The sequence below is a fragment of the Oncorhynchus gorbuscha genome, linkage group LG02, assembly GCF_021184085.1.
Source record: "Oncorhynchus gorbuscha isolate QuinsamMale2020 ecotype Even-year linkage group LG02, OgorEven_v1.0, whole genome shotgun sequence".
NCBI classification, from domain to species: domain Eukaryota; kingdom Metazoa; phylum Chordata; class Actinopteri; order Salmoniformes; family Salmonidae; genus Oncorhynchus; species Oncorhynchus gorbuscha.
Genome location: NC_060174.1, coordinates 94,619,560 through 94,632,862, shown reverse-complemented (window position 1 = coordinate 94,632,862; position 13,303 = coordinate 94,619,560). Strand labels below are relative to the sequence as shown.

General features: G+C 43.7%; 1 protein-coding gene across 4 annotated transcripts in view; it reads right to left on the bottom strand.

Moving 5' to 3' along the window:
- LOC124013452 (vasodilator-stimulated phosphoprotein-like) overlaps positions 1-13,303 on the bottom strand; it is a 48,903-nt gene that overhangs the window by 9,845 nt on the left and 25,755 nt on the right. For 3 of the 4 annotated variants that reach the window (XM_046327790.1, XM_046327791.1, XM_046327792.1), the window contains exons 5-10: positions 11,365-11,674; positions 10,819-10,916; positions 10,620-10,668; positions 9,598-9,628; positions 3,467-3,509; positions 3,109-3,210 (exon numbers count right to left, since the gene is read on the bottom strand). In XM_046327790.1, the coding sequence (XP_046183746.1) occupies positions 3,109-3,210; positions 3,467-3,509; positions 9,598-9,628; positions 10,620-10,668; positions 10,819-10,916; positions 11,365-11,674 (633 nt within the window). The remainder of the gene's footprint in view (positions 1-3,108; positions 3,211-3,466; positions 3,510-9,597; positions 9,629-10,619; positions 10,669-10,818; positions 10,917-11,364; positions 11,675-13,303) is intronic. The other variant, XM_046327793.1, reaches the window with a different exon arrangement.

The following is a 13,303-nucleotide window of genomic DNA, read 5'->3' as shown; positions in this document are numbered from 1 at the left end:
GAGAGAGAGAGATACAGTGAGAGAGAGAGATACAGTGAGAGAGAGAGAGAGAGATACAGTGAGAGAGAGAGAGAGAGATACAGTGAGAGAGAGAGAGAGAGATACAGTGAGAGAGAGAGAGAGAGATACAGTGAGAGAGAGAGAGAGAGATACAGCGAGAGAGAGATACAGAGAGAGAGAGATACAGCGAGAGAGAGAGATACAGTGAGAGAGAGAGAGATACAGTGAGAGAGAGAGAGAGATACAGTGAGAGAGAGAGAGAGATAGAGAGAGAGTGAGAGAGAGAGAGATACAGTGAGAGAGAGAGAGAGATACAGTGAGAGAGAGAGAGATACAGTGAGAGAGAGAGAGATACAGTGAGAGAGAGAGAGAGATACAGTGAGAGAGAGAGAGATACAGTGAGAGAGAGAGAGAGATACAGTGAGAGAGAGAGAGATACAGTGAGAGAGAGAGATACAGAGAGAGAAAAGCGTGAGGAGAGGGAGAATGAAAAAAGGAGTGAATGGAGAGATGGGCAGAGAGAGGGAGGCCAACAACAAACCCCAATGATATGGAAGCTCAGTTCGGGCAACAGTGGCGGGTTGTTGTGCTGCCATGGCAACAAATGGCGATCTTGACAGGAGCCACGGACCAGCCATCTTGTCACCGTTAACAGCAGAAGCGCAACGGAAAGCTGCAGACTGTTGTACCAACATAGAAACTTAAGTACTTTCAATGGTTAGCGTATTATTTTTAGTATTGGAGGTTGAAACCATTTCACTTCAAATTTGCCTACATTAGTTGCAATGGTTTGTTCCAACCAAGCACTAGTACACCAGATTTAATTTCATCATAGCCACTGGCCTTGAGTTAATCAGTTTTGTTTCCACATCTGAGGGAGACAGAATTGTTTTACTCAAGTGGTGACTTGAGCAAACCCCAGTCCAGAAACATACCCTAACCCTTTGGCACTTGACATAGATCTGAAAAAACAGGATAAGTATAAGTAAGACGGTAGTTCCACCACCTTGCCCTCTGATAGGCTAGGTGGAATTTTCCCCATATTGCTTATACATATCCAATCCGTTGAAATCTATACCAGTGCCTAGGGTGTATAGAGGGTTGTTTCTGGGCCGTGCCCTGGACTAGGGTACTGTCATTAGCAGAAGTTGGACAGAAATGCTTAGGCAGAAGACATAGTAGACACACACAGCAGGCTCAGAGCAAGGCAGCAGCAAAAAAAAATCTAATTTACTGAAACCATCTCTTGCACTTTTCCTGTGAAACTTTTTAAAATCTCAGCAAGACCGAAAAGACAAAAACAGGGAGTACCAAAGACATGGCCAGAACTTGAGAATTGCTAGGACCTAAAGCAGTGTTTCCCAATCCTGGTCATTTATGTATATACAGTGAGGCAATAAACTATTTAGTCAGCTACCAATTGTGCAAGTTCTCCCACTTAAAAAAATGAGGCCTGTAATTTTCATCATAGGTTCACTTCAACTATGACAGCCAAAATGAGGAAAAAAAATCCAGAAAATCACATTGTAGGATTTTTAATGAATTTATTTGCAAATTATGGTGGAAAATAAGTATTTGGTCACCTACAAACAAGCAAGATTTCTGGCTCTCACAGTCCTGTAACTTCTTTAAGAGGCTCCTCTGTCCTCCACTGACATTTTCAATCTCTCCCTGTCCGAGTCTGTAATACCTACATGTCTTAGCCAGACCACCATAGTGCCTGTGCCCAAGAACACTAAGGTAACCTGCCTAAATGAAAACCGACCCATAGCAAGCACATCTGTAGCCAGGAAGTGCTTCGAAAAGCTGGTCATGGCTCACATCAACACCATTATCCCACAAACCCTAGACCCACTACAATTTGCATACCGCCCTAACAGATCCACAGATGATGCAATCTCTATTGCACACCACACTACCCTTTAACACCTAGACAAAAGGAACACCTATATGAGAATGCTATTCATTGACTTCAGCTCAGCATTCAACACCATAGTACCCTCAAAGCTCCTCAATAAGCTAAGGGCCCTGGGACTAAACACCTCCCTCTGCAACTGGATCCTGGACTTCCTGACGGTGGTAAGGGTAGGTAACAACACATCCGCCACGCTGATCCTCAACACAGGGGCCCCTCAGGGGTGTGTGCTCAGTCCCCTCCTGTACTCCCTGTTCACTCATGACAGCATGGCCAGGCACGACTCCAACACCATCATTAAGTTTGCAGATGACACAACAGTGGTAGGCCTGATCATCGACAACAACGAGACAGCCTATAGGGAGGTCAGAGACCTGGCCGCGTGGTGCCAGGACAACAACCTCTCCCTCAACGTGATCAAGACAAAGGAGATGATTGTGGACTACAGGAAAAAGAGGACAGAGCACACCCCCATTCTCATCGAAGGGGCTGCGTGGAGCAGGTTGAGAGCTTCAAGTTCCTTTGGTGTCCACATCACCAACAAACTAACATGGTCCAAGTACACCAAGACAGTTGTGAAGAGGGCACGACAAAACCTATTCCCCCTCAGGAGACTGAAAAGATTTGGCATGGGTCCTCAGATCCTCAAAAAGGTTCTACAGCTGCACCATCGAGAGCATCCTGACTGATTGCATCACTGAATGGTATGGCAACTGCTCGGCCTCCGACCGCAAGGCACTACAGAGGGTAGTGCGAACAGCCCAGTACGTCACTGGGGCCAAGCTTCCTGCCATCCAGGACCTCTATACCAGGCAGTGTCAGAGGAAGGCCCTAAAAATTGTCCAAGACTCCAGCCAACAGTCATAGACTGTTCTCTCTGCTACCGCATGGCAAGCGGTACCGGAGAGCCAAGTCTAGGTCCAAGAGGCTTCTAAACAGCTTCTACCCCCCCAAGCAAAGAGACTCCTGAACACCTAATCAAATGAATACCCAGATTTGCAACCAACCAAAATAATGCATAGTGCATTGAATAAAATAAAAATAGAAAACTGATCATTTTTCCATAATTGAATCCAAACAGACTTCAAAAAGCACTCATTGCTCAGCACTACTAGTGAGACTGTAGCATAGCTGCAGACAGACGTGGAGTCCCGGCATAAGGGAAAAGGATGGGGGGGGTAAATAGGGGGTACCTGGACACTGGGGTAGATGGAGAAGGGGGAACGGTAGGAAGGGCAGAGGTGGTGGGGCTTGGGCTGCTCTCCTGCACCTGGGTCTTGGTGGTTGAGTTAGTCCTGTTTGAGACATGCAAGATTTTCTCTCAAACACACTCTTTACAGTGCCAGAAAGATGGGATAGAGAGGGGCAGGGCCAGCTCCACGGGGGTCACAGATGGAATTTGTGCCCACACAGTTGTCTCTCCGTAGTAAACATAAAAACAGTGATTGTAGTGAATTAAACTGGGGGGGACTGTAATTTCCTGCACCACAGGTATGCGAGACTGAGTGTTGGTGTTTATTGTGTGGACATTCAGACGGGTGAATTGCCTACCTTGGCATAGTGGCGGATTTCTCCCACGGTCTCCTGAGGGAATCTGTCATGGCAAAAGTAGATCATGAAAATTATGAAACATCAAATTCTATATTATGTTTATGAGCTATATTATACTCTATTCAGTAAAAAGGCCAACCAGTGCTTCACAGCTCAAATCAGACAAAGGATAGATCATTCATATGAGGCAAAGAGATCTGGGTTGTATTCATTAGTGCACACTGTAGGAAAAGAAAAGGGAAAACTGGGTTTAGGTAGTCCCTCCCTGTTTTGGTGTGTTTTCTTTAATTTGGTACCTAATGAATATGACCCAGGAAACTACACCAGCTGTCACAAGTTAAGTGTACAAACATAAGACTTCCTGTGCATTCGCAAAGTATTCAGACCCCTTCACTTTTTCAACATTTTGTTACATTACAGCCTTATTCTAAAATTAATTAAACTGTTTTTCCCCCTCAAATCTACACAATAGTAATGACAAAGCAAAAACAGATGATTTTTTGCAAATGTATTAAAAAACGACAACTGAAATACCACATTTACAGAAGTATTCAGACCCTTTACTCAGTACTTTGTAGAAGCACCTTTGGTAACGATTACAGCCTTGCGTCTTCTGGTGTATGACGCTACAAGCTTGGCACACCTGTATTTGGGGAGTTGGTCCCATTCTTCTCAAGTGGTCACGTTGTATGGGGAGCGTCGCTGCGCAGCCATTTTCAGGACTCTCCAGAGATGTTCGATCGTGTTCAAGTCCGGGCTCTAGCTGGGCCACTCAAAGACATTCAGAGACGTGTCCCGAAGCCACTCCTGCGTGGTCTTGGCTGTGTGCTTAGGGTCATTGTCCTGTTGGAAGGTGAACCTTCACCCCAACCTGAGGCCCTGAGCGCTCTGGAGCAGGTTTTCATCAAGGATCTCTCTGTACTTTGCTCCATTCATCTTTCCCTCGATCCTGACTAATCTCCCAGTCCCTGCCGCTGAAAAACATCCCCCACAGCATGATGCTGCCACCACCATGCTTCACCGTAGGGACGGTGCCAGGTGTCCTCCAGATGTGATGCTTGACATTCAGACAGGTGTGTGCCTTTCCAAATCATGTCCAATCAATTGAATTTACCACAGGTGGAGTCCAATCAAGTTGTAGAAACATCAAGGATGATCAATGAAAACAGGAGCACCCGAGCTCAATTTCGAGTCTCATAGCAAAGGGTCTCAATACTTATGTAAATAAGGTATATATTTTTTTATATACATTTACAAAAAAATGTATAAAAACCTGTTTTATTTGTGTCATTATGGGGTATTGTGTGTAGATTGATGAGTAATAAAAATAAAATGATTACATTTTAAGAATAAGGCTGCAACGAAACAAAATGTGGAAAAAGTGAAGGGGTCTGAATACTTTCCGAATGCATTGTACATCATTTTAAGATCAGTGGAGTGTTTCAGAAAACAGGACCATTAACCAGCTAACTTTGATAAGCAGTAAAATACTATACATCTTTTGATTTTAGAAAGCTAAACTTGGATATGGGTTGTTGGTTGTCGAGTCAATTATACCATGCTAATTTCAAGTCTATATATATCTTAAAAACAATGCTATTTCAGAAACGCGTCATTTGTGACACACAATGCAAATAGTCCGGGTAGCCATTTGATTACCTGTTCAGGAGTCTTATGGCTTGGGGTAAAAACTGTTGAGAAGCCTTTTTGTCCTAGACTTGGCACTCCAGTACGGCTTGCCATGCGGTAGTAGAGAGAATAGTCTATGACTGGGGTGGCTGGGATCTTTAACCATTTTTAGGGCCTTCCTCTGACACCGTCTGGTGTCGAGGTCCTGGATGGCAGGCAGCTTAGTCCCAGTGATGTACTGGGCCGTACGCACTACCCTCTGTAGTGCCTTGCGGTCAGAGGCCGAGCAATTTCCGTACCAGGCAGTGATGCTCTCGATGTTGCAGCTGTAGAACCTTTTGAGGATCTGAGGATCCATGCCAAATCTTTAGTTTCCTGAGGGGGAATAGGCTTTGTCGTGCCCTCTTCACGACTGTCTTGGTGTTTGGACCATTCTAGTCTGTTGTTGATGTGGTCACCAAGGAACTTGAAGCTCTCAACCAGCTTCACTACAGCCCCGTCGATGAAAATGGGGGAGTGCTCGGCCCTCTTTTTCCTGTAGTCCACAATAATTTCCTTAGTCTTGGTTACTTTGAGGGATAGGTTGTTATTCTGGCACCACCCAGCCAGGTCTCCGACTTCCTCCCTATAGGCTGTCTCGTCGTTTTCGGTGATCAGGCCTACCACTGTTGTGTCGTCTGAAAACTTAATGATGGTGTTGGAGTCATGCATGGACATGCAGTCGTGGGTGAACAGGGAGTACAGGAGGGGACTGAGCACGCACCCCTGGGGAGCTCCAGTGTTGAGGATCAGCGTGGCAGATGTGTTGCTACCTACCCTCACCACCTATGGGCGGCCCGTCAGGAAGTCCAGGATCCAGTTGCAGAGGGAGGTGTTTAGTCCCAGGATCCTTAGTTTATTGATGAGCTTTGAGGGTACTATGGTGTTCAACGCTGAGCTGTAGTCAATTAATAGCATTCTCACATAAGTGTTCCTTTTGTCCAGGTGGGAAAGGGCAGTGTGGAGTTCAATAGAGATTGCATCATCTGTGGATCTGTTTGGGCAGTATGCAAACTGGAGAGGGTCTAGGGTTTCTGGGATAATGGTGTTGATGTGAGCCATTACCAACCTTTCAAAGCACTTCATGGCTACGGACATGAGTGCTACGGGTCTGTAGTCATTTAGGCAGGTTGCCTTTGTGTTCTTGGACACAGGGACTATGGTGGTCTTCTTTAAACATGTTGGTATTACAGACTCAATTATGTTCAACTCATGTTGAAAATGTCAGTGAAGACACTTGCCAGTTGGTCAGCACATGTCCGGAGCACACGTCTTGGTAATCTGCCTGGCCCCGCAGCCTTGTGTATGTTGACCTGTTTAAAAGGTCTTACTCACATCGGCTAAGGTGAGCGTGATCATACAGTCGCCCAGAACAGCTGATGCTCTCATGCATGCCTCAGTGTTGCTTGACTCGGAGCGGGCATAGAAGTGATTTAGCTTGTCTGGTAGGCTCGTGTCACTGGGCAGCTCGCGGCTGTGATTCCACATGAGATGAGCATTGGAGCCGGCGTAGTATGATTCAGTCTTAGCCCTGTATTGACGCTTTGCCTGTTTGATGGTTCGTCGCAGAGCATCGCAGGATTTCTTGTAAGCTTCTGGGTTAGAGTCCCGCACCTTGAAAACGGCAGCTCTACCCTTTAGCTCAGTGCGAGTGTTGCCTGTAATCCATGGCTTATGGTTGAGGTATGTACTTACAGTCACTGTGGGGACGACGTCCTCAATGCACTTAATGATAAAGCCAGTGACTGATGTGGTGTACTCCTCAATGCCATCGGAAGAATCCTAGAACTTTCCAGTCTGTGATAGCAAAACAGTCTTTCAGTTTAGCATCTGCTTCACCTGACCACATTTTTTATAGACAGAGTTACTGGTGCTTCCTGCTTTAATTTTCGCTTGTCAGCAGGAATCAGGAGGATAGAGTTGTGGTCGGATTTACCAAATGGAGGGCGAGGGAGAGCTTTGTACGAGTCTCTGTGTGGAGTACAGGTTAACTCTTTTCTCCCCTCTGGTTGCACATTTAACATTTGGTACAACTGATTTAAGTTTCACTGCATTAAAGTCTCCGGCCACTAGGAGAGCCTCCTCTGGGTGAGTGGTTTCCTGTTTGCTTATTTCCTTATACAGTTGACTGAGTGCGGTCTTAGTTCCAGCATCTGTCTGTGGTGGTAAATAAACAGCCACAAAAAGTATAGCTGAAAACTCTAGGCAAGTAGTGTGGCCTGCAATTTATCACAATATACTCTACCTCAGGCAAGCAAAATCTAGAGACTTCCTTAGATTTCGTGCACCAGCTGTTGTTTACAAATATGCATAGACCGCCCCCCTTCGTCTTACCGGAGTGTGATGTTCCATCTTGCCGGTGCAGTGTGTATCTCGCTAGCTGAATATCCATGTTGTCATTCAGCCACGATTCCGTGAAACATGGATATTACAGTTTTTGATGTCCCGTTGGTAGGATATTTGGAATTGTACCTCTTCTAGTTTATTGTCCAATGATTGTACGTTGGCGAGTAGTATTGACGGTAACGGAAGCTTTCCCACTCACCTTTTCTTGGGTTCTGACCAGGCATCCAGCTCTTTGTCCTCTACACCTGCGTCGCTTCCTCTTGCAAATAACGGGGATGTCGGCCCTGCCGGATGTTTGGAGAATGTCTTGTGCGTCTTGTTTGTTGAAGAACAAATCTTCGTCTAATCAGAGGTGAGTGATCGCTGTCCTGACATCCAGAAGCTCTTTTTTTGCCGTAAGATACGGTTGCAGAAACATTATGTACAAAATAAGTTTCAAATAACGCGAGAAACCCCCACATAATAGCACAATTGGTTGGGTGCCCGTAAAACTGCTTCCATTTCTTCCGGCGCAAATTTAATCCATTTTAAGACATGTCCTGTCTTAGCTCAGTTAGGATCACCACTTCATTTTAAGAATGTGAAATGTCAGAATAATATTAGAGATAATGATTTATTTCAGCTTTTATTTAGTTCATCACATTCTCAGTGGGTCAGAGGTTTACAAACACTCAATTAGTATTTGGTAGCATTGCCTTTAAATTGTTTAGCTTGGGTCAAACGTTTTGGGTAGCCTTCCACAAGCTTCACACAATAAGTTGGGTGAATTTTGGCACCTTCCTCCTGACAGAGGAAGGCCTCCTTGCTTGCAAACACTTTTTCAGTTCTGCCCACAAATGTTCTATGTGATTGAGGCCAGGGCTTTGTGATGGCCACTCCAATAACTCGACTCTGTCCTTAAGCCATTTTTCCACAACTTTGAAAGTATGCTTGGGGTCATTGTCCGTTTGGAAGACCCATTTGCGACCAAGCTTTAACTTCCTGACTGATGTTTTGAGATGTTGCTTCAATATATCCACAAAGTGTCCTTCCTCATGATGCCATCTACTTTGTGAAGTGCACCAGTCTCTTCTGCAGCAAAGCACCCCCACAACATGATGCTGCCACCACCATGATTCACGGTTGGGATGGTGTTCTTCAGCTTGCAAGCCTCCCCCTTTTCCTCCAAACATAACAATGGTCATTATGGCCAAACAGTTCTATTTTTGTTTCATCAGACCAGAGGACATTTCTTTCAAAAAGTACGATCTTTGTCCCCATGTACAGTTGCAAACCGTAGTCTGGCTTTCCTATGGTGGTTTTGAAGCAGTGGCTTCTTCCTTGCTGAGCGGCCTTTCAGGTTATGTCGATATAGGACTCGTTTTACTGCGAATATAGATAGACACTTTTGTACCCGTTTCCTCCAGCATCTTCACAAGGTCCTTTGCTGTTGTTCTGGGATTGATTTGCACTTTTCGCATCAAAGTACATTCATCTCTAGGAGACAGAACGCGTCTCCTTCCTGAGCGGTATGACGACTGTGTGGTTCCATGATGTTTATACTTGTATACTATTGTCTGTACAGATGAAAGTGGTACCTTCAGGCATTTGGAAATTGCTCCCAAGGATGAACCAGACTTGTGGAGGTCTACAATTGTTTTCTGAAGTCTTGGCTGATTTCAAATGATGTCAATTAGCCTATCAGAAGCTTCTAAAGCCATGACATCATTTTCTGGAATTTTCCAAGCTGTTTAAAGGCAGTCAATTTAGTGTATGTAATCTTCTGACCCACTAGAATTGTTATACAGTGAAGTAATCTGTCTAAACAATTGTTGGAAAAATGACTTGTCATACAAAGTAGATGTCCTAACTGACTTGCCAACACTATAGTTTGTTAACAAGTAATTTGTGGAGTGGTTGAAAAACTAGTTTTAATGACTCCAACCTAAGTGTATGCATGTAAACTTCTGACTCCAACTGTATGTATGTATGTATGCATGTATGCATGTATTCAGCCATTACATTTTTGAAACAGTTAGCGGGCCAACTCATTGATCCTGCTTTCTGGAACAGCTCCCAGGTACATGATGAGTCAAACACAAAAAGAATGGACTGAAGACTTCAGTGGATCTACTCACCACCTTGGCCCGAGGACTTTGAGGAGTCTTCCTAAAATCACAGAGAAAGAAAATGACAGTGTCATCCCTTTACTATGCACATATGTTTTTAACCATAGTGTGACTTGAAGCTTACACTCACATTCTTAAAAGCAGAGGTATAAAGTATTTTTTGGGGGGGTATCTGTACTTTACTATTTATATATATTTGAATACTTTTACTTCTCTAAATTCCTTAAGGAAAATGTACGGAGTAAAAAGTATATTTTCTTGACACCCAAAAGTACTCGTTATATTTTGAATGCTTAGCAGGACAGTAAAAAGGTCCAATTCACAGACTTATCAACAGAACATCCCTGGTCGTCTCTACTGCCTCTGATCTGGTCGAATCACTAAATACACATGCTTCGTTTGTAAATTATGTCTGAGTGTTGGAGTGTGCCTTTGGCTTTCCGTAAAAATATATATATTTTTTTAAATTAAGAAAATGGTGCTGTCTGGTTTGCTTAATATAAGGAATTTGAAATGATTTATACTTTTACTTTTGATACTGGAGTATATTTTAAACTAACTACTTTGAGACTTTTACTGAAGTAGAATTTTACTGGGTGACTTACTTTTTCTTGAGTTATTTTTTATTAAGGTATCTTTACGTTTACTAGGGTATGACAATTGGGTACTTTTGCCACCACTGCTTAAAACCTCTTAAGGATCCGCCCCTTTAAAAAAAAGATTTTTAACCTAAAATGACATACCCAAATATAACTGCCTGTATTCTCTGGCCCTGAAGCAAGATATGCATAATATTGGTACCATTTGAAAGGAAACACTTTTAAATGTGTGGAAATATTAAAGGAATGTAGGAGAATAACCCAATTTATCTGGTAAAAGATAATACGAAAAAAAAAAAAGTTGACACAGCAGAGACAGAGAGTAATAACGTGATACGCAAACTTGACGTAGTACGCAATTACCGGAGAATCTCTAAGGATTTATGAGAGGAGGATTGTTGTCTCTACAAAGATCATTGACAGGAGACTTACATTGCCGGGCTCATCCTTCTTTGCGCCTGGATTATCTGACATTTTCTTCCTGCATACAAAGACACACAATGAAGACTAGGTCTAAGCTTCAGCAATCACACACATGCACAGTCATATGATCGTAAACGTCACACACAACGTTAACACATCACACACTCGTCCAGGCCGACATTTAACAAAGACTGAGACAGTGGCTGACCGTCGGGCCAGGATGGCACTCATCTCCCCCATCAGATTTCCTCCCCCACCACCTCCTCCTCCTCCCGATGTAGGAAGTGCTGCCGCACCACTATCTTCCTACAGAGAGAGACAGGCTCAGTTTCAATATTTTAAAATTCACCCTTCTTTCCTGCCTTCCTTGAAGAAATCACTAATCTGGGACTAAGATTTGAGAAAGGTGGAAACCACGTCTTCATCTACAGTATATCCATGCAGTTAAAGACCAGGGATTACCTCAAGAAAAGGGTGGAAGAAAAGATGCATTTGAAAGTTGTTCGACTCACTGAATCAACAAGGTGTTCACTGAATTTTCAACATGCATCAACAATGGAATATCAAGTAAAAGAGATGCTTTCCAGGTCTTTTTTGAAGGTTCGATGCCTGCACAATTCAAAGAATATGTTCTATATGATATTGCCGTGGCTCTTGAGACGTTAAATACTTCTCCAGGCCTCGTCAGATCTGGTCAGATGCACAGCATGACTGCAATGAAGACTACCTGGAAAACGTCTGACACGGGTCTCACCTTCGTGGATTTGCGTAGTTTGGCTCCTGCCAGAGCAGCAGCTAGTCCACCGGGATCACCGAGACCCCCTCCATCCCCCCCTCCTCCTGGCAGAGGTGGGGCAGGTGGCGCCCCGGACCCAAGGGGTGGTGGGGGGCCAGGTGGGGGTGGAGGGCCAGCAGGTGGGGGGCCTGGGGGTGGTGGCGGGCCTGGGGGAGGCGGGGGTCCACCGGGGGCTGAGGGAGGGGCATGCGGGGCGGGTGGGGCTGTAGGAGGGATGGCTGCGGCCTGTCTCTCTCTCTCCTGCTGCTCCTGCCTCTGCACCTCCATTCTATGAGGGGAGAGACAGACAGGGTTCTTTATATCGGTTAATGTTCACACACAGATGTAGGAGGTTTTCATTTGAGCCAGTTTGCTACAGCAGGACAAAAATCCAGCAGCAACAGGAAATGCAAATGATTACGTACATTTTTTGTATGGGAAAATAAAGCCTGAAATTTCAAAATGGAACTTCAGAACGTTCTCCTGCAACAGGGTTATCAAATTAAGATCCTACATCTGTATAAACAGGCACACATAAAGGTGTATACACGCATACACAAAAAAGGAAAGACTCATGATTGCATATTATTTACACATTATCTTCGCATCATCTGCACACCATACCACCCATGTACAATGTAAGATCACTATTATAACTACTGTGTGGTACTGTAGATTAGTGTTTTAAATCTAATTATATGTCACACACACCAAATACAACCTTACTGTGAAATGCTTACTTACAGGTCCTTAACCAACAATGCAGTTCAAGAAATAGAGTTAAGAAAATTTACTAAATAAAATGTAAACAACTTAAAGTAGCACAAAATTGCATAACAATAACGAGGCTGGTACCGGTACCGAGTCAATGTGTGGGGGTACAGGTTAGTTTGTACATGTAGGCTGGGGTAAAAAGTGACTAAAATAAACAGTGAGTAGCAGCAGTGTAAAAATAAAGGGGGGGTGTTTGTGTAAATAGTCCGGGTGGCACTGTAGATTAGAGTGCGTTAGTGTGTGGTACTGTAGAATCTATTGTGCCATTTAGCAGACACTTTTATACAAAGCCACTAACATTAGGAAATTGAACCCAGCGCCCATGCTCTACCAACTGAGCCACACAGAACCGGACTGCATTAGTGTCAGGGTTAGATGTCAGTGACAGTCATAATAGGGGAATTGCAACAAAGACACAGAACTTGTCATGGAGCACCGTGTTAGTATACTTTTAAGAAAACCAGTGCTGAAGGGAGATTACATGCACTAGCATGCTAAAATAAGCTTCACTAAAACAAAAAACCCACAAGTATAAACAGGTGATTAAGCTGACCTTCTGTTGATACCAGACAGCTAAAGCTATCGTCTAGAATTTTTATTCCCACACCAATGGGTGTGGGAATAAAGAATTGGAAATTTAGGCTGATGCATGTAAAATACTGATTTTAAAGAACAGTGGAGTAGTAGGCCTATGTGTGCTATTTGAAAAAGCTTTAGACTACATTTTCATTTATAAAAAAATATAGATGACGGTTTTTGAATACTCCTACTAACTACACTAACAGTACTATTTGTGACGTAAATATAGTTAGTATGCCAAAAGTTCTAGGATGTTGTACTAAATTCACCAAAATACAAAGTATACAAACAGTGGACACCATTTCCGTGCTTTTAGGGCCCATAATGCAATTCTTCAGATAATGGGCTTGGCTTCACAACGTTTTCAGATTTGAAGAAAATGGCGGAAAATATGCAGCCAAAGTCCTTTAACTAATTATGACAAAATGTTAAGCAATGTAAGAAAGTAATGACTTTTCAAATAAGTTAAGTTACACGTTAAGTTGCCTGACAATTTGTTAGCTACGCTATCCTTACGAACCGCGTAGCATTACAGTATGTACCGGTATGTTAGCTAGTTACCGTC